This window comes from Anomaloglossus baeobatrachus, chromosome 3, assembly GCF_048569485.1.
Source record: "Anomaloglossus baeobatrachus isolate aAnoBae1 chromosome 3, aAnoBae1.hap1, whole genome shotgun sequence".
Classification (NCBI taxonomy): Eukaryota; Metazoa; Chordata; class Amphibia; order Anura; family Aromobatidae; genus Anomaloglossus; species Anomaloglossus baeobatrachus.
Genome location: NC_134355.1, coordinates 400,120,707 through 400,148,191, shown reverse-complemented (window position 1 = coordinate 400,148,191; position 27,485 = coordinate 400,120,707). Strand labels below are relative to the sequence as shown.

General features: G+C 43.3%; 1 protein-coding gene across 1 annotated transcript in view; it reads left to right on the top strand.

Moving 5' to 3' along the window:
* The window catches only part of PHF3 (PHD finger protein 3), a 180,498-nt gene that overhangs the window by 29,559 nt on the left and 123,454 nt on the right, over window positions 1–27,485 (top strand). The window contains exons 2-5 of the mRNA XM_075340255.1: window positions 9,646–9,912; window positions 14,629–14,778; window positions 17,471–19,001; window positions 23,744–24,059. Coding sequence (XP_075196370.1) covers window positions 9,669–9,912; window positions 14,629–14,778; window positions 17,471–19,001; window positions 23,744–24,059 — 2,241 coding nt within the window. The 5' untranslated portion in view covers window positions 9,646–9,668. The remainder of the gene's footprint in view (window positions 1–9,645; window positions 9,913–14,628; window positions 14,779–17,470; window positions 19,002–23,743; window positions 24,060–27,485) is intronic.

Genomic DNA, 27,485 nt, shown 5'->3' with positions numbered 1-27,485 from the left:
GAAGGCGGGCACTGATCTCCGGAGGGCAGGGGGCGTGCACACAACGCTGGAAGCTGTGAGGCTGCTGTGGATTTAAAGGGCCGGCGGTAGCAAGACCGCGGTGACAGCACCAGCACTGCCTCCCCTGGGAATCTGCCCGGGGGCCACATAAAAGGTCATGGCGGGCCGCATGTTCCCCACCCCTGCTATAGAGCTTCACAGTGACTGTAGTGTCCTAAGTTGCTAACACTGTGTATATAATGTAGTCTATCTGTACAGTTCTTTTGTGTGTGACTCTTGGGCATTCTGATATTGAGGAATGGTTTATGTCTGTGGGGATGTGCATGATTTTTGATCTAGTTATCCGGAAAAAGATATAAGATTAGGCCGTCAGCCCTGCGACAGTCTGTGAGTCCTGGCCCTCAGCAGTAACGTGTTGTCACATGTGCAACAGTCATGTGGTGTTCAAATGTCAACAGAAAGCACACAAGGCACTAAATAAGGCCTCATTCAGATGTCAGTGTATTACATACTTCTGTCCGTATTTTTCCACAGATGACGTTAATACCTATAATTGTCTATGGGGCTGTTCACATATATATTTTTATTTTTTTGCATAAATTCAAGGAGACATGACAGATTTTGATCCGAGTCTTGGGTCAGTCTCAACTTAGGAGAAGGATAGGAGAAACTGAGAAACCTCCAGCAGTTTTTTTTTTCATTGCAGAAAAACTGATAAAGGTAATGGTAACAACTTAGGCTGCTTTCACACATCCGTTTTCTTCCATCAGGCACAATCCGGCGAATACCAGAAAAAACTGATCCGGCGTCCCGGATGCGCTTTTATCCTCATTGATTTGTATTAGCGCCGGATTGTGCCTGATGCTTTTGCGTTTCATCCGGCGTGCGCCAGGAAAATTTCTGTGTCTAGCTGGCGGAGAGGTCGCACAAGGGAACGTTTTTTGTCACCGGCAAAAAAACGCACCGCGCCGGATGCGGCGGCGTGTTGTAAAATGAAAGCCTATGGGCGCCGGATCCGTCATAATGCGACAAAAAACTAATTCCACCTACTGATCCATTTTTTTTAACTGAGCATGCTCAGATGTGTAAATTCCTTTCTGGTTTGAAAATATCTCTCTCTGTCTGTTGCTTTCTCTGTCGATGTTGGTGTCTGTCGATGTCAGTCTCTCTGTTGATGTCAGTTTCTCTCTCGCTGTCGGTCGGTCTCTCTCTCTATCGATGTCGGTCTCTCTCTCTGTCGGTCGGTCTCCCCCTCTCACCCCATCTCTCATACTCACCGATCACCGGCACAGCGCTGCACAGCTGTCACTCTGCTCCGGCGTGTTCTCCTGCTTTTGAAAATGCCGGCCGCTCATTATTCCATCTCGTATTCACTGCTTCCCCCGCGCACCAGCGCCTATGATTGGTTGCAGTCAGACCTGCTTCCATGCTGAGTAACAGCTGTCTCACTGCAAACAATCACAGCCGCCGGTAGGCAAGTTTAAATCTTGCAGTAAAATAAAAAAATAATTAAAAAAATGACGTGCGGTAACTCCCCCCCCCCCAATTTTGATACCGGGCAAGGTAAAGCCACACGGCTGCAGGCTGGTATTCTCAGGATGGGAGCCTCACATTATGGGGAGCCCCGCAGCCTAAAAATATCAGCCAGCAGCCACGCGGAATTTGGCGCATCCATTAGATGCGACAGTCCTGGGACTCTCCCCTGCTCATCCCGAATTGCCCTGGTGCGGTGGCAATCGGGGTAATAAGGAGTTAATGGCAGCAGCTCATAGCTGCCACTAAGTCCTAGGGTGATCATGGCAGGCGTCTATGAGACACCTTCCATGATTAATCTGTAGTGAAAGTAAATTAACACAAACAACGAAAAATCCTTCATTTGAAATAAAAGACAAAAAAAACACCCTCTTTCACCACTTTATTAATCCCCAAATTCCCCCCCAGACGTAACTCACACAAGGTCCCACGACGCTTCCAGCTCTGCTACATGAAGCTAACAGGAGCGGCCGTAGAGCACCGTTACTCCCTGTGAGCTCCATGGAGCAACTGAAGTGAGTGGCGCTGTCAGCGGTGACGTCACTTAGGTTACCTGCGGCCACAGCTGGATTCCCGGTACAAACTGCTATGACGGATCTGTTTTTTTGCCGGATCTGGCACATCAGTTTTACCACAATCTGCGCCGCATCTGTTGCATCAGGCACACACTGGATTGTGCCTGACAGCAAAAACCGGATGTGTCAAAGTACCCTTACACTGACTAAACAGTTTCACCAGTGTTTTGAATCCGGGTCATCAGAAATGTACAAGGAAGCTTCATACTAATGGAAAAATCAATCAATAGATTAGGCCATGTGTCATACAACAGTCAGTCAAAGTTAAAAATAAAAAGTAGTGGGATATCAGCATAATAATACACTTTATTGAGGCTGGGAACACAAATCCTCAATGTTTCAGTGATCAGTGAAGTCTGGTGATGGCTTCTGTGGAATTGTATGTGCACAGCTTCAGGATCTGCAGCAGAAAAAAAAAGCTGGTGGAAATCCTGACTTGTTGGCAAGAAAAATGCTGTGTGAAATGTGTTTTGTTGCAGTTTTTACATGTTTTTGTTGGGGATTTGTCATTACTAGAGTTGAGCGAGTACTAACTATTCATACTCGCTATACTCATAACGAGTACTGTCTAATACTCGCGTATTCATTCCGAATAGCGTGTGCAATGCAAGTCAATGGGGAAAAACTTGCAAAGTAACGATTAACCCGAATGCCGTACTATTTGCTACTTGCATGAATAGTACGGCTCCACCGTATTTTTACCATTCAGCTCAAGGTAAACACACAGCGGCAGCCTGGTATTCTCAGGCTGGGGAGGGCGAGGGCCAGGGTTAATGCCCCCCTCCTCACGCAGCCGAGAATATCAGCCCGCAGCTGCCCCGGGACTGTCGCATCCATTATGCAACAGTCCCGGAGTGTCCCTGGCTCTTCCAGATTGCCGTGATGCGGTGGCAATCCAGGTAATAATGCTGCTTTCACACATCTGGTTTTTCCTGTGCAGCACAAGCCGGCACTTTGCAGAATAACCATGACCGGTTTTTTTTGCCTCCGGTTGCGGGTTTTTTGCATAGACTTCCATTAGTGCCGGATTGTGCCGCATGGGCTTGCGTTCGGTCCGTTTTTTGCCGCATGCGGCAGATTTAGCCGATGCGGCGGCCGGATGGAACGCTGCCTGTCACGTTTTTTGGTCCGGCAAAAAAAAAAAAACGCATCGCGCCGCATCTAGCCGAAGCGGCGTGATTTGCAATGCATGCCTATGGGCGTCCTGCGGCAAACACCGCATCCGACCGCCACATTTTTTTTTTTCCACTGCGCATGCGTGCCGCAAGTGGCAAAAACCGGACGGGCCGCATGTCAAAAACTTATGCAAAAGATGCGGTTTTGTCGCCGCATCCGTTGCATAGGTTTTAGAGCCGGATTGGCCGACTCTGCTAAAACCGGAGGTGTGAAAGCAGCCTAAGGAGTTAAATGGCAGCGGATCGCCGCCACAAAGTCCAGGCTTAAACATGGCAGCGTCTATGAGACAGCTTTCATGATTAACCCGTAAGTAAAGTGAATAAATACACACACGAAAAATCCTTTATTTTAAATAAAAGTAAAAAAGCCCCCTCTTTCACCCCTTCATTAACCCCTCCCAACACACAGCTCCGGCGTAATCCACACAGGTCCCACGACGCTTGCATCCAGCCGCGACTGACACACTGTACTGAATGCAGCCTCGTAACGAGCCTGCAGAGGTAACCACAGGTCATTTCTCACGGTCGGTAATGTGAACACACTACCGACCGTGAGAAATGCAGTGTCCTCACAGGGACTCTATCTTTTGACTATCTATCTATCTATCTATCTATCCATTATCTATCTATCTATCTGTCTATCTATCCATTATCTATCTATTTCTCTATCTATCTATATCAGAAGGAAATGTCCTTTTTTTTTTTCTTTCAATGTGCTTTATTGCATTAAATGCATTAAAAACACATGTACCAACCCGCGGGAAAAACGCACCGAAACCGCAATAAAACGCATGCGGATTTCGGTGCGTTTTTTTTTTCATTTTTTTCCGCGGGTGCGGTAATCTTTCAGTGCCTGCGGAAATTTCTTAAGAAAATTCCTTTTTCCAGTACGCACAGGGCCTTAGTCAGGATTCTCATAGACTTTGCTGAGATGCGTTTTTGCTTGCTGTATTAATTAAAATCTGCCAGAAAAAAATGCGGAAAAAAAACCCAGCATGGGCACACAGCCTAATAGGTTTGTTAGCCTTTTCAATTCCTGTGAATTTGAAATAAGTCATTAGTCTTCCAAAAAAATGTTGTCGCTCCTGATTTTTTTTGCTGGAATTATTTTGTGATTTGGAACCTTGGATATGTTCTGAGCTATGTTTTTTCAGCTTTCTTCCTGTGCTACCAACATACTCTTTATTACACTTCAAGGGGTTGTCCACTATTTGGGCAGCCCCTACTCATTCCCCTTGTTCCCCCTTGTAAAAATAAATAAGACTATACTCTCCTCCGGTGCGGTTGTGATTCCAGATATGTCTGAAGCTGGATTCCCAGGGCCAACATGATATTATGACACACGGGCCTTGCAATCTATCAGCACCAGCTTCCTTCACTACACCTTCGGACATTTGAGCAGTCAGTGTGCGCAGTGCTCAGATCTTGATCAAATATCTGAAGGTGGGGAGACAGATGCCGGGCGCTGATTGGTCACTGGGTTCGCGTGTCATAATCTCACTTGGGCCCTGGGAATGTGGCTTCAGACATTTCTGGAACCGCGGCTGCACCGGAGGTGAGTATAGGCTTATTTATTTTTACAAGGAGAATGAGTAGGGGTTGTCCAGGTAGTGGACATCCCTTTTAATTCAGTGGGTTATATATACCACGTATGTGGCATCACAATTTATGACATTTTTAATTAAATAATTTTTGTTTGTGGCACAGGAAGAAAAACTAGTATTTTGTGTGCACATGTGCACATATTGCATTTACGGGACGCGTATGGAAAGAAACCCTTACTAAACAGCCACGTATTTCCAGAGAGGAGAAAACATGCTCGGTGAGATCATACTAAAAAATAGATAATCTCTGATGTGCCGCATGCACACACAATGCCACTTTTGAGAATATTGGATAACTTCGTCTTGGTATAAAATGAGAAGATGGTGTAGAATACAGTTTGATGTTGTTAAAAACTTAGCTGTATAGAGTGGAAAAGAATTTTATTAATATTATTAGAAGGGGCGAATAGAACGAATCCTCTTGTTTTGCGATGTACTATACTTTTAGCTTTACATAGAGTTTTGGTACTATAGGGCTATGTGCGCACGCTGCGTTTAGTGCCGCGTTTTTGCACATTTATTGGGTGCGCTTTTGTTCTAAAAACTGCATTAATCTCCTTCCCCAGCAAAGTATGAGATTTCATATTTGCTGTCCGCACATTGCAGTTTTTTTAGCTGTGTTTTTGTGGCGACCACAAAGATGCAGCATGTCAATTCTTCTTGCATCTTGTCCCTGCGTTTTGGGAGGGCTGGTATTTGGCCAGATACTGCTCCCCATATAAAACCTATGGGGACCACAATCGAGCACAAAGGGGGAGGAGCAAGCGCTATATACTTACTGATCACCAGTCGGCTGTCACACTGCTCCCGCAGCAGCTCTTTCGTCTTCCAGAGCCGGCCGCTCATTAGGCTCATAACATATTCATTCCTTCCCTGCTTAACGGTGGCTGTGATTGGTTGCAGGCAGACCTGCCCCCACGCTGAGTGACACCTGTCTGAATACAGGCAATCACAGACGCCGGTAGGCGGGTCTATATTGTACAGTAAATTAAATAAATAATTAAAAAAAACAACGTGCGGTCCTCTCCCCAATGTTTGATAACCAGCCAAGATAAAGTCTCACAGCTGGGGGCTGGTATTCTCAGGCTAGGGAGACCCACGTTATTGGAACCTCCCCAAGCCTAAAATTATCAGCCAGCAGCCACCCAGAATTGCCGCATCCATTAGATGCGACAATCTCTGGACTATTCCCTGCTGATCCCAATTGCCCTGATGTGGTGGCAATCGGGGTAATAAGCAGTTAACGGCAGCAGCCCATAGCTGCCACTAAGTCCTAGCTTACTGATGGCAAGCGTCTATGAGACACCCCCTCATCACTTAGCTGTAATAAGTGAAAGTGAATAAACACAATCACCCAAAAAATCCTTTATTTGAAAAAAAACAAAAAAAGCCCCCTCTGTCACCACTTTATTAATCCCTAAAACACCCTCCAGGTCCAACGTAATCCACATGAGGTCTCACGACACATCCAGCTCTGCTAAATCTGACAATCACAGCGAGCGGCCATAAAAAATGACTGGTCGCTGTGAGGGTCAGGCCTCAAGTGAAGTGAGCCGTGCGGGATCAGTGGTGACTTCAGCTGTCACCGCACATCACCTGACTGATGTCACCGCTGATATCGCGCTCACTTCAGTCGCTGCCAGATTTGCAGTAAGAAGTGGAAGACTCCAACTATCACCGCACATCACCTGACTGGAGCCCTCCATTTGTGACTGCATATCAGGCCGCAGCTAAAGTGAGCCGCGTGAGATCAGCAGTGACTTCAGTCAGGTGATGTACGGTGATAGCCGGAGTTCTCCACTTGTGACCGCATATCAGGCCATGGCTGAAGTGAGCGTGAGATCAGGGGTGACGTCACTCATGTGATGTGCGGTTTCACCGCACATCACCTGAGTGACATCAGCGCTAACTCGCGGCTCACTTCAGTAGAGGCCCGACAGGTGGAGGACTACTGCGTTTTTTAAGCCAAAAACGCTGCTCAAAATAGTCACCACAAAGATAAAAACGCTGCATCTTTGTGGTGTAAAAAAAAACAAAAAAAAAAACGCAGCCTGCGCACAGAGCCTAATCCCACGGAGTCTACAATTGATAATTTTGGCTTCTAGTTCATATGAAATATTGTCAATACAGGTACGTTTGGCTCTAATATATTCAGTCATGGGAGATTAATGATGGTATGTTTTGGATGATTACTCTCTGCATGCAGAAACATATCCCCACTTCTAGATTTTCTCTATATGTAGTAGTTTTGATGTCTGTGGACTGAACATTTCCAGACAATATCCAAATTAGCAGCTGCATTCAAGTAAAGGGAAGTAGAAAACAAGAATGTAGATGGTGAACATTGGAATATTAATATGCATTACTGCCAAGAAAACATTTTTTTTTCTGAAAAATATGAGTTACTTAGCAAATAAAGGTACCACGTCAAGGTGTAACTTCATCTGGGTCCTACTCTAATTTCTATGCCTCTCTTGGACAAGCGAATCATATCAATTAGAGTAGGACCCAGATGAGAGTTACACCTTGACGTTGGTATGTGGGCACAAGTAAATTTGGCCACCTTTATTTGCTAATCTCCCATGACTGAATATATCAGACCCAAACGTACCTCTATTGACAATATTTCATATGAACGAGAAGCCAAAATTATCAATTCTAGACTCGCGCTGCTTTTTTTTTTTTTTTTTTTACCACAAAGATACAGCGTTTTTATCTTTGTGGTGACTATTTTGAGCAATTCATATTTTTTGTTTTCAAATATTTCATGGTTTCTTGGCAGTAATGTGTATTCATATTCCAATGTTCACCATCTACATTCTTGTTTTTTATCCTTCCCTTTACTTGAGTGCCATTGCTATTTTGGATATTGTATGACCCGCGTGATAAGCTGTGATGTCGCTCAGGTGATTTGCGGTCACAACTGGAAGTTCCCACAGTCCTTCACCTGAGTAATGTTACCGCTGATCGCGCAGCACAGTCTCTGCCTGAAGCAGGCTGCTATTTTTTAGCTGGGTGGTTACCTAATAAGCGTGAGTCTCCCCAGCCTGAGAATACTTGCCCCCAGCTGTTGTGCTTTATCATGGCTGGGTATCAAAATTGGTGTGGAACCGCACCCTAGTTTTAATAATTATTTATTTAAGTATTTAAAAAAACAAACAGAAAACTCAAGCAGTTCCTCTTATTTTCATACACCGCGAAGATAAGAGCATTGTTGGGGTCTGCAGCCTGTAGCCATATGCCCTCTCTGTGCTGGGTATCATAATATGAGGGGACTCTACGCCAAATATGTTATTTATTTTTTACATGACGATAGATGCACATATCTTATGTGATTGGAAGCAGTCAGCTGATACGCTGCCACTCAGGGTGCGGACGCGTCTAACTGCAACCAATCACAGATGAGGTGGGCGGGGAAAGCAGTGCATATGCAATGAAGGTAATGAGCGGCCAGGAAGCAGTTACAGCCTCGGTAAGTATGAAGCGCTTGCTCCTATTCCCCTATCCCTTTTACCACCATGTTTCATTGCCGTATTCTGGTCCCTGTAGGCTTATATTGCCAGATATCCAAGACCAATCCCTGGCCAGAACCATTTGTTTTAAACCCGGTGATACCCGCCGGTCATGGTTATCTGCGAGTCTGCCCATCACTAATTATTGATTGTATATAGACAATCTATTCTAAACTATGCTGCCTGACTAATCCACCTCTTCCCCCGCTATTCCCCCATCTCCCCTCTCTACCAGTCACGTCACTGGCTTCCCCTTGACCGCCGACGTTTCCAGTTCAAAACCCCAACCATGACATACAAAGCCATCCACAACCTGTCTCCTCCATACATCTGTGACCTAGTCTCCTGGTGCTTACCTGCACGCAACCTCAGATCCTCACAAGATCTCCTTCTCTACTCCCCTCTCATCTCTTCTTCCCACCATCACATCCAAGATTTCTCCTGTGCATCCCCCATACTCTGGAATGCTCTGCCTCAACACATCAGACTCTCGCCTACCTTGAAAAGCTTCAAAAAGAACCTGAAGACTCTGCTCTTCTGACAAGTCTACAACCTGCAATAAACCTCAGTCCTCTATAGCGCCGCACGACCATCTCAACCCTCACCTACTGTATTTTCACCCATCCCCTGTAGACTGTGAGCCCTCGCGGGCAGGGTCCTCTCTCCTCCTGTACTTGTATTATGTATGCCCCTTTTCACATGTAAAGCGCCATGGAATAAATGGCGCTATAATAATTAATAATAATAATAATGAGACATCTGAAATTCCATTTTGAGGAGGGATGAATGAGCGTGTTGAATTGTCTGGCAGCGGCTTATTACACTCTCTGTATATAGTCCACCAAGCTGGAGGTGCAGAGCACACATCCACAGCACTCAGACTCGTATCCTGTCTATAGAATGTGAGAGAGAAGCCGGAGAACTTTTTTTTAAGACTTTTTTTGTTTAGTAGTTTTCAAACAAATATCCATATTTGATTTCACCTCCGTCAGGCTGCCAGCTTGCATGTAATGTGTGGCCAGCGATGCTGTGTAACATATCGGCTGTCCTATGGTGCTTTGCGCTCTAGTAACAAGAAGCCTGGGAAATTGTGACTTGTCTGACTCCAGAATAAAACCTAAACAGTCAGGACAAGACGGGTAAACATGGTTTGTAGAATTTCTCTGCAGCGTTTTGCCAATATGTTGATGAACAGTAGAACTTGCTGCAATTGAGTAACCCTAGATTTTTTTTTTTTTTTTTACAGGACTGAAATATACAGAATTCTTCATGGATATAGTTGACACATTCAACCATTTAATCCCTAGTGAACATTTGGATGATGCCCTATTTCTAGGCGATAACCTAGAAAGTGAAGGCTGTGACGATTTTGCCTCCAGCCAACATGTCGTTGAAGATTCCTTGAAGAACATGCTCAGTGACAAGGATCCTATGCTTGGATCGGCAAGCACCCAATTCTGTCTACCAGTTTTGGACAACGTTGAACCCAGTTTCCAATTAACAACCCCAACAGGTGTGTGAATATCTGAAAATGGACATTATAGACATATATTAAAGTAGTTTATATACAGCTATTGGGCCATATCTGAGCCAGTAGGGTAGTTTATGCAACAAATATTGTTCCATTAATCACTGAAAAACAATTCCCATATCAGCAGTATCTGTGAAGGCAGGCAAACCCAACAATGTATGAGTGCATCCCGCCGACTCCTATATTAACCCTTTAACAACCACGGGCCGTAAAATTACGTCATAGCGGTCATAACGTTACTGCCCGCGGTCTCCTGGCAGCAGCATGCTGCGATCGGCGCACATCTCAGCTGATTTTCACAGCTGAGATGTGTGTCTGCTAGGCACGAGCAGAATCGTTATCTGCTCGTGCCGTTTAACCCCTGTAACATGTGACAGCGCCATTATAAACGCGATCGCGGTAAAGTTTTACTTACCACCCGATACCGGAAGTCACGTGACATGATCACGTGACTTCCGACGGTTGTCATGGTAGCACAGGGTCATATGATGACTCCTGTGCTAGACATGAACTACTTTCACTTTCGCTTTCCACGGAGGGCAGGGAAGCAGAAAGTGCACGTATCTGCTGTTTACAGCTGTGTAGCTGTGATCAGCAGATAGTGCAGAGCGATCGGATTGCTCATCGCAATAGCCCCCTAGGGGGACTAGTAAAATTAAAAAAAAAGTGAAAAAAAAAGTTTTAAAAAATTAAAAAAAACCCAAAAAAACATTAGTTCAAATCACCCCCCCCTTTCGCCCCATTGAAAATTAAAGGGTTAAAAAAATATACACACATTTGGTATCGCCGCGTTCAGAAACGCCCGCTCTATTAAAATATAAAATCAATTAATCCGCTAAAAGTGAGAAACGATTACAAAAAGTTCATTTTTTTTTTTCTTTGTTTTTTTTTTTTGTATTTCCACCTGGACTCGACCAGACAACTTTCAACTTTGCAGGCAATAGCTAAATCCTAAAGCCACAGGCTCTGCTGATATCACAGGGAGAATTTTGTAATCTTGTAGCTGCATCGCATTGTTTGATTTTCCAGGAACATTATGCTGGTACATAGAAATACATTGTACTTTACTATTACAATAATTACATTTTTAGGGCTTTTTTTTATTTAAATAAATAAATGGCGTAGACAGAAATTCCATGATATTTAATTATTTTTTTTCTATTAAATCCATAAAAAATGTAAGAAAAAAGTAACGCTGAAGCTGTGTCCATGTGTAGTGAAAATGCCGCGTTTTTTTCTCCTGCTCTTTTCTGCAGATGTCCATACCACATAACACAATAATAATCTTCTCTTTCCCTTTTATTTGATGAGTTTTTAGTGCAGATGCGAATCCGGGTTTTTAAAGCTTTTTTTAATACTACAGAAAAGCTTTGATTCTGTGTTTAAAAATGTAACACTTAAGAGTTTATAGAGAGAAAACACCAAAACCGCACAGTTCAGCAGCATCTTTAAATGCACATCGGGTGGAGATTTCATGAAATCACATCCAGTTTGCTTGGACATTTTAGCTGTGTTCACATATAGCATAAATGCTGTTTTATTGCACAGAAATTCTGCTGCGTTTAATTGTCCAAGGAAAGTGGATGTGATTGCATGTAAACGTCACCCACTGTGCTTCTAAAGACCATGCTGAATTTTGCAGTTTTGGTGCTTTTTGTTGCCCAGAGGTTTCCATGTGGAGACTAAATAAATGCCTGTAAAAAGCTGCAGTTACATTTTTAAGTACAGAATCAAAGCTTTTCTGTACTGCAAAAAACGCTTAAAAATGTGGATTAAAGCTGCACCAAAAACACATCAAATAAGGGGGAAAAGACAAAAGTGTGCAAAAAAATCAAAGAAAATTGTTGCCAAAAACAATAAGCACCCGTGTATTGTGTGAACACGGTCTAACATAGACAAAAAAACCCCCAGATATTGTACAGTGAAGCTACATCAAGATGAGAAAGTTCTGGCTGCTACAAGTATGAATGAATGAATGAATGAACAAAACATAAATCTGTAGGTCCCAACTAGAGATGAGGAAAACGCAAGGATGATGTTATACTAGCCCTGGTAATCAAAAGCCACCCCGGTGATGCTGGAGGTTAGAGATTCGCGGACCTGCCATCTAGCTGCCAGGTACTGCTGATCTGGACCAGAGTCCCATGAATCAATCCGCTCATCTCTAGTCTCAATCATCATGGATACAGTGGACATTCTCGGATCTGACTCTATGCACTGTAGTCCTTTGCATCTGCTGAATGCCCCTCACTGCCCCTGCCCCTCTGACATCTCCCCTTGCCAGAATAGAGAGAAATGGTAAATGGGTGTGGCTTGAGGTCACTAGGGGTGTGGTCAAGGTTTCCTGCAGTGCGCTACACACACTGCATAATTTACCCCTTTTGTGTTCTTTAAATGTTGGGAGGTAAGTTGTAGGAGTAGAAAGTAGTTTATGGTTGGTAGTTTACAAATATTATAATATTATTTTTTTTTGCAAAGCCTTATCAGTGTTTCCACATCACAAACCAGTTTAGGCTAAACTAAATTGTTGCCAAATGGCGGTTGTATAAATGCCTGTTTTCCCAGGAAGACCAAAGGAAACGATGAGCACTGAGCAATGCACACTAGATTGCTCAGTGTGCATAGGCTGCCATTGTTAATTGCATTGCGAGTCCTGTTTACACAGAACAGTCCTTTGCCGGATACAGTGTTGCATAAAAGATCATCTCGCCCAATGAAGGAGGTGTGGCTCGTTCATCATGTGGTCGGCAGCTTGTTTATGGGGCAAGATAATTGTTAACAAACATTTTTAGCAATACTTGTTCACGATTGTGTTGTGTAAATGCCCCTAAGTTTGAAAACAAAGACTGCAGTCACTCAGTGACTACAGACTTCTAAATCTTGACAATGTGCGATCTGCATACATGCGGTCACATGCCGACTAGTCTTATTTGGCTTCTCGCATAACTCGCTGTCACATAGGGTGTCTGCAGACTTTGGTCTGAAACATGGACAACCCTTTTAAGCCCCCCATACATAATAGATGGCTATCAGTATTGCTCGTGTGACAACTATGTCTCCTAAGGCTAAGAACACACATCCGGCTTTTCTGCTGTTTGTCAGATCCGGCGCGCTCCTGTACAGTGTATACAGTACAGTGGCTGCGCGACAAGCTCCGGTCACGTGATGTCATGTGACCAGGAAGTAGCAGCGCAGCCACTGTACTGTATACACTGTACGGGAGCGCACCGGATACGACAAACGGCAGAAAAGTCGGATGTGTGTTCTTAGCCTAAAGGCTGCTTTACACGCTGCGATCTCGCTAGCGAGATTGCTAGCGTGTGTACCCGCCCCGTCGCTTGTGTGTCACGGGCAAATCGCTGCCCGTGGTGCACAACATCGTTCGGACCCGTCACACTACTTACCTGCCTAGCGACGCCGCTTTCTAAGGGGGTGGTTCGTTCGGCGTCACAGTTACGTCACTAAGCGGCCGCCCAATCAAAGCAGAGGGGCGGAGATGAGCAGGACGAACATCCCGCCCACCTCCTTCCTTCCGCATTGCGGGCGGCCGCAGGTAAGGTGAGGTTCCTCGTTCCTGCGGTGTCACACATTGCGATATGTGCTGCAGCAGGAACGATGAACAACCTGCGTCCTGCAACAGCAACGATATTTGGGAATGAAGGAGCGTGTCAACGAGCAACGATAAGGTGAGTATTTTTGCTTGTTAGCGGTCGCTCGTACGTTTCACATGCAACGACGTCGCTAACTAGGCCGGATGTGTGTCACAAATTCCGTCACCCCAATGACATAGCGTTAGCGATGTCATTGCGTGTAAAGCGGCCTTTAAGGCCACTTTACACACAGAGATAAATCTTTGGCAGATCTGTGGTTCAGTGAAATCATGGACATATATTGTTCCATTTGTACACAGCCACAAACCTGGCACTGATTGTCCACAATTTCACTGCAACCACAGATCTGCCGCAGATTTATCTCTGTGTGTAAAGTGGCCTTAGTCCCACATACACAGGAATGCTTGGCTCAGCCGAGTGCTCCTATGTTCTCTATGAGAGAGCCAGTGCCGGATCGGCCGTCAGAAATTAGACATGGTGAATCCTTCATTCTCTCCATATCATTTTTCACGGTAGAGTCGGGAGGTCCCTCTACTCATTAGACTGTCGGCCTGTATTTTGCTTCATTTTAAAAGCAAAGTGTAATGGCTCCTTTGTACAGCTCCAAACATCTAGTCATGTATGCTTTTCTGGTTATCACATGGCATATTTATGACAGCTAAGTGCCCACCACAAGTAGAACATCTGAATGACAAATAGCATTGCAGACTTCGTCACATTTACCAAGAGAAAAACCCCTGTTTTTTCCTGTCAAATCGCTGAATACTAATTAGAACCCCATGGACTCCATTATCAGTCATCATAAGTTGTGTAACGGATCTGGTATTGCCTCTTTTTATATAAAGGTCAGTGCAGATGTTAAACTGAGTCTGGTAAATACTGAAATGCAAACCATTGGAAAAGGATTGCGATATTGTCTGTCTGCAAAAAACATGTCTCCTTTGTTACCAGCAATTTTCTGGAAAGAAAAAAGTTAAATAATTTTTTATTTTGCTCACAATGGTTGACATTTTTCTTAGTCCTTGTATGTGAACCAAAGTCTTTCTGCCTGTTGGATTTTGAACCTTTTCTTTTTTATACCCCTAAGGTGTTGGTCTTGATGACATAATGGATGTGGGTGTCGATAAAGTCAGTGTCAATGATGTAGAGGATCTCATTCTGTCTGATAAGAATGTCAATAAGTTGGATGAAACCTCTAGGAAATCAGTGAGGAAATCTCTACGCTTAAAAGCACAGGGTAAGTTTCCTGAATGTTGTATTCATTATGGGCCACCTACCTAGTACTGTAGACCTACAATAGGAGTGATGCTAGGGTATGTGCACGATAAGTATTTGCAGCAGACATTTCTGCATCAAAAAATACATGCTTTTGCACATTTTTTTCCCATGCCTTTTTTGTGTTTTTTCCCATTCATTAGAATGGGTGAAAAACACTGAATGAATAGACATGCTGAAGATTTGAAACTACTCAAATCTGCAAGGAAAAAAACAAGGGACTTGTATAAGATTTCTGAAATCTCATTCACTTTGCTGGGACAGACAAATGCTGCGTTTTATGCAGGAAATACGCAGTTAAAAGTAGCTGTCAAAGAGACTATTACTATGGCAGACATGTATCATGCTGAAGAGAAGCATTATAAAACAGCTAAGTGTGCTCCAAGCATCTTACTTGCTCTGCCCCAGTTCTGTCATCATTTTGCCTTGAGGTAAAGACTTAAAGAGAGCCTGTCAGGTGTAATATACACCCAGAACCACGAGCAGTCCTGGCTGCATATTGCTAATCCCTGCCTAACCGTCCCTGTATACTCTAGCATACATAGAGATCTTTATATAAAGTATTTCTAAAGAGTTTTTATGACATGATAATGAGTGCAGGGACTAGTCGCTTATTTCGACCTTTTAGAATGTTAGCATGCCCACAGGGGTGTGTTAACATGCTATTCAATGCCAGAGTAATCAGCGGTGACGCATGTACCTGTGTCCTCTGAGCGCTGATCCAAAGTCCCAGCACTTCCGGTCATGCGCAGTAGACCTCTCTGAAGCTGGGACATGTACACCTGGTTTCATACTGCGGATGACTGGAAGTGCCTTGACTTCAGATCAGTTTTGACAGCTGACACAGGTATGTTCGTCACCGCTGGTGATGCTGCATTGAATAGCATGTTAGCACGCCTCTGTGGGCATGCTAAGAGGGAGGAATGAGCACAGGAACTAACGCCCTTGTGACTAGTCCCTTGCCTCATTACCACCTCCTAAAAGATCTTTAGAAATACTTTTTTCTAAAGATCCCTTTATCTTTGCTAGTGTATACAGAGTCGGTTAGGCAGGGATTAGCAATATGCACCCAGAACTGCTCGTGGCTCTGGGTGCATATTGCACCTGACAGGTTCCCTTTAAGAAACCGTGAAGCAAACAGATTAGACAGAATCTGCTTCCTAAATTTCCCATTTAAGAAATGGTTGTTGTTAGGCTGTGTGTCACCTGCATCCAGCCTCAGATTACTTAACTACCGTACTCGTCTTAAAGACTGGCTGTGTGATGACACATTGACAGAAAAAGCAGTGTTGCAGAATTCACCTCTGTGATATTAAAGAGAGCCTGTCGGGCGATTTATTTCTTTTTATTCACCTTAACGCTCGTCCCTACAACACCACACTAACACAGCCTTGCTTTTGTAAAATAGTTTTATAAAGGTCCCGGGCTTCATGTAAATGTGTGCCTGACAGTGATGACCATGGTCCGAAAACATCCATCACGCAATGTCTCTGCCTGCAATCGCGGCCCCTCCACCTTTGATTAATGCCTCATACGTGAACGTCTCCTACAAGGTGGTATTGAGACATTATCTACGTCCATCAAAGGCCAAGAAGCCGCAGTTGCAGACAGAGGGGATGCAGGTTTCTAAAGCTATTTTTCAAAGGTGTGCAGCGCTACTGTGAGGATATAAAAGGGTTGAAGATAAGTGCATTAAGATGCATATAAGGTGCTGGCAGCAGTATATAAAGTGAAAAGCTGCGGACAGGTTTTCTGTAAAGTGTACTTTTTTTTTTTTTTTTTTTTTTTTTTTTAATAGAAAATGATTATAGTCCAGGAGTGCAAATAATAAATTGAAGTGTCTCACATCACAGATTCTGCAGCTTTGGTCTGCACTGTAGGCTACTAATATTTGTACGTCATCATCTAATAGTAGAACCAGTGCTGTAGTATTCTGTTTCTACGGTATACACGAGCCTATAAGACAATCTCCTAGTCCATAAATATTCACAACCTGCAAACCATACCAAGACTGACCCACGCTGCTAGTTAGGAACAGAATCTGAATATAAAATGTATTGTTTTCTATAGGTGAATTTACAGCAGTCTGTGACTAGAGATGAGCGAACCTTTGGGAGTTCGGTTCGGCAGGTACAGTCGAACCTTAAAAATGTTTGGTTTGTGACCTCGACTTGATCCGAACCTCAATGAAAGTCTCTAATTGAGCAGTTAATGGCTCTACCCACATGCTGCCAGCCATAAGCAGAGCACTTTGGGGTGGGGTGTACCCCCCCACCCCCCCGCCCCAATTTTTTTATTTTGGGAGTGCACACTACATCTGATCACACTGTTGTTACCCCCAATGCGAGCCGTTCAAACACTGTACAGGGCTGAGCATCACTAATACCCAAGCACAGCGCTGCTCACTTGAGTGATTTGCACTTGTAACTCACTCGAACTTTGAACCCAAACTTTGGGGGTTTTTTTGTTAGTCTGTTTCCAAACCGAACGCCAAACATCGAACCAGAGGTTCGCTCATGTCTATCTGACTAGATTCAAATTGTCTCTCCAGTAAAGGAGACAAACTCTAGCACAGCGCCACCTATTGGAAGTAGCGATCCTCTTTGTTGCTTATAAAATTATTTCAAATAGATTTCTGTTTTATGTCTATACAGAATCCACAAGATCGCTTAGACAAAGCACAGTTGAGAAATCTTCAAGTCCTATAAAGGTTTCAAGTCCCAAAAAAACTAAATATTCAAAGAAAGATGCAGCAGTAGATAATGTGATAGAAGAGGAAGACGTTCTACAGATAGAGACCAATGATGTGAGAAGCAGAGAAACAATTCCGTTAGAAGAAACAAACGCATCTCCAGAAAGCTCAAGGAGATCGACAAGAATCGCTAATAAGGATAAAGGGAATACCGCTGAAAACAAAACAGCAGAAGAGTGTCTCAGTCCAGTTAATGATCTGTTATCTAATAAGGAATTCATTTTGGAGAAAACAGGAGATAAAGAAGAAATTTTACATGATGATGCCCTTAGTTTACTAAATGAAAATGCTGATAAAGTTGTGGATGAAATGACCGCACATGACTCTAGTAATTCAGAAGGACAACATGCTAGTGACCAAGCCCTAGCAGCAGCAAGCGATGTTAAAGAATATCCGTTGTATCAACCTGACGATAAAAAGACAGATATAATATATGATAAAGTTCATCAGGAGCTGGCCCTTTTATCGGGAGTTGTTGAATGTAGTCTGGATGTGAAAGCAGTGGTGCACCCTGAAATGAGTGATGAATGTATGGTGCAAAATGCTGACCAAGGATCTACACAGGATAGCAAAGTAGAAACGCGTTTCAATCCCTCTGAACTTTTAGATCCCAGCATTAAGTTAAATACTGATCTTTCAGCTCTTGAAAGTAGCACTCAGAATCCTCTGGGAAACTGGAAAAAGGAAGAGACAATTCAGGTGATAGAGAATGACAATAACAAAAAGAAAAGTCGTATTAAAAAAGGTGTCAAAAAAGTCAAATCGACCTCATCCAAATTACCAGCATGTGAAGAAAATACAGAGAAGAGTCTAGGGGCTTCAAAACATGCAAGTCTCAATAACAATAACCCTCAAATTAGGACTAAAATCACTAAAAATGTCAATGCACCATCTGTAAACCAACCTGAAAAAATGAAAAGTGTCAAAGTAAAGAAGCAATTATCTGAAGGTAAGAAAGCTGATAACGTTACTTTAAAAAGTAAAATGAAAAAGAAATTGGATCAGGTGGGCAAGAAGCGCAACACGTCCACACTGTTAAAACAATTGGATGAAGCATTAAGAGATGGTCAAGGAAGTTTTAAAGAAGTGGCTCAAGTGGTTTCATCTCGTGCTCATGCTAGGAGCTTGTCTCATTCGAGTGACAAGGGTGTAAGTAAACAGGCATCTTCCAAAGTGAGCCATCAAACCAAGGATGATGAGGAAAAGAAAGAGGTAACTGAGCAGTCGGAAGAGAAAACCAAGCTGAAAAAGTCATTGCCACCTCGCCAGAGAAGGAGTAGTAAAAGTGTTTCTGTGGATGAGCCACCATTGTTCATTCCTGATAACATTCCCACTATAAAAAAAGAAGGAACAGACGTAACATCTCCAACTGAAAAGTATATTTGGAACCCAACCAGACATTGTAGTTCTTGTAGAAAACTTCATGGAAATAGGTAGGCTGTTCCTTGTTTTTTTGTTTGCCACTGTCAACCTTTTTATGTCTGCTATTAGTGACTTCAGGGTTTTTTTAAGGTGCTGTTTGGTGATATAATTGTGCAATTTTGTTTTTGAAACGCAATTGTAGAAAAAATATTTCTGCATTTTCTTTTTACGATTCATGTTTTAGATGGACTAACCTGATAAATTCTTTATTCTGCCTATTATGGCTATGTACAGTACAGTTTAAAATCTACAGGTAAGTTTGGCACACGTGTTCATGCAATGATTTTCCTTTGTTCTTATTAGAATGAGTACATTGTAGATTCAGCCTACAGGCAGCTAAGAGAAGCACGTACTGTATGGAAGGAGGAGTAACAAAACACATGAAACAAACCAGAATGTGTGTTAAACCTTAAATTTCTTAAGCGGGCTTTACACGCTGCGACATCGCTAATGCGGAGTCGTTGGGGTCACGGATTTTGTGACGCACATCCGGCCGCATTAGCGATGCCGTTGCGTGTGACACCGATAAGCGATTTTGCATCGTTGCAAAACCGTGCAAAATCGCTAATCGGCGACACGGGGGTCCATTCTCAATTATCGTTACTGCAGCAGTAACGAAGTTGTTCCTCGTTCCTGCGGCTGCACACATCGCTGCGTGTGACGCCGCAGGAGCGAGGAAGCTCTCCCTACCTGCCTCCCGGCCGCTATGAGGAAGGAAGGAGGTGGGCGGGATGTTACGTCCCGCTCATCTCCGCCCCTCCGCTGCTATTGGGCGGCGGTTCAGTGACGCTTCAGTGACGTTGCTGTGACGCCGCACGGACCGCCCCCCTTAGAAAGAAGGCGGTTCGCCCGTCACAGCAACGTCGCCGGACAGGTAAGTATGTGTGACGGCTGTTGTGCGGCACGGGCAGCGATTTGCCCGTGTCGCGCAACAGATGGGGGCGGGTACCCACACTAGCGATATCGGGACCGAAATGATGAAAAATTACATTTGCTGCAGAGGATAAGTTCATTAGAATTACCATCTTCAGAAACCGTAAATTGTCAGCACTTCAGGTTCCAACCCTCACAAATGATGCACAGACGTTAAGTAGCAGATACATCTTAACATCAACTGTCCAGAGGAGACTGCTAGAAGCATGTTTTAATTGAATTGCTGCAAAGAATCCACTACGGAGGACCACAGAAAAGAGGAGACTTGTTTTGGCCAAGAAACACAAGGACAGGAGGCTAGATCAGTGAAAATCGTTTCTGTGGTTCGATGAGTCAAAATCTGATATTTTTTGGGGTACCAGCCATGTGTTTGTAAGACTCAGTAAAAGTAAGCCAATAGTTTCTACATGTGTGGCACCCAATGTGAAGCATAAAGGGAGTGGTTTTGGGGTGGGTGCTTTGCTGGTGATTTTATCCCAAATTCAAGGACCACTTAACCAGCATGGCTACCACTATATTCTGCAAAGACAGGCCATCCCTTTATTATTCTCAGTTTATGTGACCATTGTTTATGTTGTGACAGGCCAGTTGCCTAAAACACGTTCAGGCTATGTGACCAAGAAGGAGATGGATAGAGTGCTGCGTCAGATGACATGGCCTCCACAATCGGCCAACCTGAATCCAATAGAGATAGTATTAGATGAGTTGGACTTCAGAGTGAAGGTAAACAGCCAGCAAGACCTTAGCATCTCAGGGAATTCCTTCACAACTATTGGAATGCTATTCCAGGTGACAACCTGATGAAGATGCTTGAGAGAATGTCGAGGGGTTCAAAGCTATTATTAGAGTAACTGCAGGCTGCTTTGAGTAATCTAAAATTTTAAGGCACATTCTAGTTTTTCACACATTTCTTAATCCTTCTTTCCATGTGTGTTCATTCAGTCTGAATCTACAATGTACACATTCCAATAGGAATTAATAAAACCTTTTCCTGAACAAGTTTCAAAACTTTTGAATTATCCGGTATATGTATTATTAGTATGAGTGCTGTTATGTAATGCCAGAAATCTTTTATACAAAAGTTACATTTTGTACATCTTTATTTTCCATTCTATTTTTTAAATATTTTTTACTACCTGTGCTTCTATACATCCTATTCTTTACTGCATTCTAATACACATTACATATATAAAATCTGGTATTATTGGGGAGCTTACCACTGGGACCTGGGGCCAGTTATAAGAACGGGGGTTCTTATAGACATGTGAATCAGTGATGTACGGTATGTCTTTCTACGCCAAATCAACCAATTTTGCTGGGACTGCATAACTATTTAATGTGCATAAGGTTGTTTCTATGGTACTTTCCTTCAACATCAAGAATTTGGTTCAGCCCCTCATGAGTGTTTTCTATATGGGGAGTGAACATTAATTTCTTACCGACATTAGACGTACTGGGTATGACCTGCCTTATGTCGGTATAATCACCACTGGCTGTTGCAGTGAGTCGGCGGAGAGTTCCACACATGTCAGCTGATTTGAATAGCTGACATGTGCTGCTATCAGGAATGGGTGGATCCGCAATCCACTTGCGCCTGTTAACCCCTTTGATCATGCTGTCAAAATGTGACAACGCTATGTAAATAGCAGTGGCAAGGAACACACTCCCCCCTCCCCCCTTCCATCGGAGGCCCCGTGATGATTGCCTTGATAGCCCAGAGTCATGTGATGACTCCAGTCACTATCATGACTCACTTTCTCTTCCTGCCGCCAGAGAGATGGCTGTAAGAGGAAAGCAGCATTTCTTCTGGTCTGAGCTGTGCAGCTATGATCAGGAGAAATGCAAAACGATCAGACTGCTTATCCTTATAGCCCCCTAGGGGGACTAGTAAAATAACAAATTTTAAAAAATAAAAAAAACAAAACTAAAAGTTCACATCACCCCCAATTCGCCCAATTGAAAATTAAAGAGTTACAAAAATAAATATATACACACATTTGGTATCGCTGCTTTCAGAAATGCCTGATGTATCAAAATATAAAATCAATTAACCTGATCGGTAATGGCGTAGCGTCAAAATAGGGCCAAATGCCAAAATTACGTTTTTTGGTCGCCACAAATTTTGTACAAAATGCAATAACAGGTGATGAAAATGTAGCATCTGCGCAAAAATGGCACGAAACGCAAAAATTAAGCAGTCATTGAGCCCATATCCGGAAAAATGAAAAAGCTGCAGGTTTTTAGAAAATGACGCAAAAAGTGTGACACTTTTTTTGGACAAAATTCTGTTTTTTTTTTTTAACCCCGTAGATAAAAGTAAACCTATGCATATTTGGTGTCTACGACCTCGAACTGACCTGAGGCATCACACTAACACATCAGTTTTACCATATAGTGAACACGGTGAATAAAATACCCAAAAACAATCGTGCAATCACACTTTTTTTTCATTTTTCCGCATTTGGAATTTTTATGCCGTTTTTCAGTACACTATAAGGTAAAACTCGTGGTTTAATTTGAAAGCACAACTCGTCCCGCAAAAAATAAACCCTTATATGCTATGATTGATGGAAAAATATAAAAGTTACGGCTCTCGAAAGAAGGGGAGCAAAAAAAAAACAAAAACGGACACACGGAAAATCCCCCGGGGGTGAAGGGGTTAACCCACTTCAAGACATTACTAATAGAGGCGCTCTTACACATTAGATGGTTATGTATTCCGTGAACATCGGCTTGTGTACCTGACATTACTCTGCATGAGGGCCTTAAAATTGAACTGGTGGTAATGAAAGCTAGTCTAGTGTGCATGTCCTGTTTGCTGCAGTCAGTGTAATGTAAGGGGTACTTTGCACGCTGCGACATCGCTAGCCAATTGTAGCGATGCCGAGCGCGATAGTCCCCGCCCCCGTCGCACATGCGATATCTTGTGATAGCTACCGTAGCGAACATTATTGCTACGGCAGCTTCACACGCACTTACCTGCCCTGCGACGTCGCTCTGGCCGGTGACCCGCCTCCTTCCTAAGGGGGCGGGTCGTGCGGCGTCACAGCGACGTCACACGGCAGGCGGCCAATAGAAGCGGAGGGACGGAGATGAGCGGGACGTAAACACCCCGCCCACCTCCTTCCTTCCTCATTGCAGGCGGGACGCAGGTAAGGAGATGTTCCTCGCTCCTGCGGCTTCATACACAGCGATGTGTGCTGCCGCAGGAATGAGGAACAACATCGTACCCGTCGCTGCAGCGAAATTATGGAAATGACCAACACTACACAGATCACCGATTTTCGACGCTTTTGCGATCGTTTATCGGTGCTTCTAGGCTTTACACATTGCGACGTCGTTACCGGCACCGGATGTGCGTCACTTTCGATTTGACCCCGACGAGATCGCAGTAGCGATGTCGCAACGTGCAAAGTACCCCTAAATGTTGTGGTCAGTGTAGTGCAGTCTTCTTATTTTCACATATGCTTAGTAATTCTTCTGGCCATCTAGCTATGCAGGGAACTGAAGATTGTCCCATGTATTAGGACAGCAGTGTAGGGGACGGTAAGCCACGTCATCATCTTCCTTTTTGGGGTTGGTGGACCTCCCAAAGGTCAAACCCCAGTGATTTATAAATGATCCCCACCGTGTGACATGGAAAACCTCTAAGTTAGTGAACCCATCCCGAAAACTATTTTAACTGTCACCCACTCCGCAAAACCTTATATATCAGGCTCGTAGTAAACATGTTGTTCATCTGCATTACACTTGACGGTGAATGATGTTCTCTTGCGGTATGCGTTCTGTATTACTAATTAGATTATTTTTCACTTATTAGGTTCATGGTTGGTTGTGGAAGGTGTGATGATTGGTTCCACGGAGAATGTGTTGGCTTAAGCCTAGCTCAAGCACAGCAAATGGAAGTGGATGACAAGGAATACATTTGTGCAAAGTGCTGTGCAGAAGAAGAAAAAATGGATATAGAAACGGATATTTCTAGTGATAATCAGAAGAGCGATTTACCCCAAGATGATAAAACTTTGGAAAATGAGAGATCCATGATGACAGAATGTCATAACTTACCTCAGGAAAAAATGAAGCCAGTTGAGGATATCCTGAAAAACAAAGAACACAAAGTTAAGATCTCCAAAAAGGTATCGTGTCTCTATGGCTTTTTGATATGGATGTCACACCTTCTTGCCTACCCCATGCGACATATCCGGTTAATAGTGATATTTATTCACTCATGCTTTGAGTGGGTGAGCGTGTAGGGTGGGACATAGGATATCTGAGCTACAGGGGGGGGCAGACATTAAATTAAATCTGTTAGCGTCTCCTACACAGACTATAGCCCTAGTGCAAACAGCTAATATTTTCAGCTTGGTGTCCATAGGAAGCAGACCTCCCTGCTTTTGCAAGTCCTTTCTGCTTTTATAATTTTAGTTTATTTTTTTTATCTCTTTCCCTTATTGATGGGAAGCGGGAAACATTGCTCAATGATTGTAGCCAAGTGGCTACAGGGAATAGACTTGATATTATCACAGCTCTTCACCCACCTTTAAGAAGTGACTGGAGCCCAGCTCCTTTGTTAGGCTTTGTTCACTCTAGAAAAAGGATTTTTCTCAAGAAATTTCGAGTCTGAAAGAAACCGCACCAATACCGTACCGAAAACCGCATGCGGTTTTTTCCATTATCTACAAAAAAACGCAGGTACCTGCAGAAAAGAAGTGACATGCACATTCTTGAGAACATGTTCTTGAGAAAAAAACGCAGTGTGTGCACAGATATTTTTTTTTCCATAGGTTTTGCTGGGAATGTCTACAGAAAAGTTACAACCATTTTCTGCAGAAATTTCTGCAGCAAAACCGCAAAGAAAGCGCAGGTAAAACCGCAGTGTGTGAACAAGGCCTTAGTTACTATTCCTGCCAGCTACTGTTCTGCAGTCAAAGTATGCTCACAGTGGGGTGACTCTCTTTTGCAGTAGTCTTGCGGTCTAGCCATAAAGAATCTTCTTTATATAGGCTCCTACCAAAAAACCCTTGAGAAAGCTGATGGTGAAATTTGTCAGGATGGGAGTGTTGATCTGGCTTACTGTATAATATCCCAGTATGCAGGGAAATATATTCTGTTTTCATGTATTTGCCTGCTCTTGCACTTAACTCCTTTGGATATTCTATTGCTTTGTTGGCACCTTTTCAGGATATACACAGTGGGCACGGGAAGTATTCAGACCCCTTTTAAATTTTTCACTCCTTGTTTCATTGCAGCCATTTGGTAAATTCAAAAAAGTTAATTTTTTTCTCATTAATGTACACTCTGCTCCCCATCTTGACAGAAAAAAAACAGATATTTAGAAATTTTTGAAAATGTATTAAACAAGAAAAACTGAAATGGCACATGGTCATAAGTATTCAGACCCTTTGCTCACACACTCATATTTAAGACACATGCTATCCATTTCCTTGGGATCCTCCTTGAGATGATTCTACTCCTTCATTGGAGTCCAGCTGTGTTTTATTAAACTGATGGCACTTGATTTGGAAAGGCACACACCTGTCTATATAAGACCTCACAGCTCACAGTGCATGTCAGACCAAATGAGAATCAGGAGGTCAAAGGAACTGCCCAAAGAGCTCAGAGACAGAATTGTGGCAATGTACAGACTTGGCAAAGGTTACAAAAGAATTTCTGCAGTACTCAAGGTTCCTTAGAGCACAGTATCTTCCATAATCCTTGAATGGAAGAGGTTTAGGACCACCAAAACTCTTCCTAGACCTGGTCGTCCAGCCAAACTGCGCAATCGTGGAAGAAGAGCCTTGGTGAGAGAAGTAAAAACGAACCCCAAGATCACTGGGACAGCTCCAGAGATGCAGTAGGGAGATGGGAGAAAGTTCCACAAAGTTAACTGTCACTGCAGCCCTCCACCAGTCCGGCCTTTATGGCAGAGTGGTCCGACGGAAGCCTCTCCTCAGTCCAAGACATATGAAAGCCCGCATAGAGCTTGCAAAAAAAACACATGAAGGTCTCCCAGACTATGAGAAATAAGATTCTCTGGTCTGCTGAGACGAAGATAGAACTTTTTGGTGATAATTCTAAGCGGTATGTGTGGAGAAAACCAGGGACTGCTCATCACCTGTCCAATACAGTCCCAACAATGAAACCTGGTGGCGGCAGCATCATGCTATGGGAGAGTTTTTCAGCTGCAGGGACAGGACGACTGGTTGCGAAGGAAAGATGAATGCGGCTAAGTACAGAGATATCCTTGAAGAAAACCTCTTCCAGAGTGGTCTAGACCTCAGACTTGGCCGAAGGTTCACCTTCCAACAAGACCGTGACCCTAAGCACACAGCTAAAATAACAAAGGAGTGGCTTCAGAACAACTCTGTGACCATTCTTGACTGGTCCAGCCAGAGCCCTGATCTAAACCCCTGTTGAACATCTCTGGAAAGACCTGAAATGGCTGTCCACCAACGTTCACCATTCAATCTGACGGAAACTGGAGAGGATCTGCAAGGAAGAATGGCAGAGGATCCATAAATCTAGGTGTGAAAAACTTGCTGCATCATTCCCAAGAAGACTCATGACTGTACTGGCTCAAAAGGATGTTTCTACTCAATACTGAGCAAAGGGGCTGTATACTTATAACCATGTGATATTTCTGGTTTTTTTTTTGTTTAATAAATTAGCAAAAATTTCTACATTTCTGTTTTTTTTCTGTCAAGATGGGCTGCAGAGTGTACATTTAATGAGGAAAAAAATGAACTTTTTTTTACTTTACCAAATGGCTGCAATTAGACAAAGAGTGAAAAATTTAAAGGAGTCTGAATACTTTCCGTACCCACTATATATTTATATACACACTGATAGTCAAAAGGGTTATAGTGCTATGAACTTTTGACTTTCAGGCTCCGTATCTCACCATCCACTACAACTTTGATTCTTTTGTCATTTTATAGACATCATCTTGGCTATCTCATACATAAATTTGACTTGCAACTATTTAGCATATGATAAGTTATGCAGATTCTTGTCCTGTCACTGCATTGTTATTGTTTTGCTACTGGTGGTGGAAAAATCTTTTTGTTCCTGCATACTACAAATTACAACCTGTTCTCACATTCCCTAATAGCTGAGTGTGTTATTAGGTTGATTCCCAAGCGAAAAGTCACTGGTTCGAATCGAGGAGCAGCAATGAAGAAGATTTCCCAAGAAAAGAGAAACTGCATCATCCAGCTCACCGATAGTGGTCTATCGGTCAAGAAAATTGCTAAACTGCATAATGTGAGTGCCATGAAAGTTGGAAGAATAAAAAATTAAGTCCATCCATTCAGAAGCCAAGACGTGGACGTCAAGGCAAAATATCGACGCCAATAAGTCGGCTCATTACAAGGTCTATCAGTTCTGATGCGACAAACATGGCAGTGGAGGTGACTCATATGCTTCGTAATAGTAAGATCACAGTCGTCCATGCAAGCACCTTGTGACGCACGTTACACAAGTGTGCAATGGTGTCCCAAAAAAAGGGGAAGAAGCCTCATCTTAAATATTGTCATAAGAAGCATCGGCTCTTTGCAAAGAAA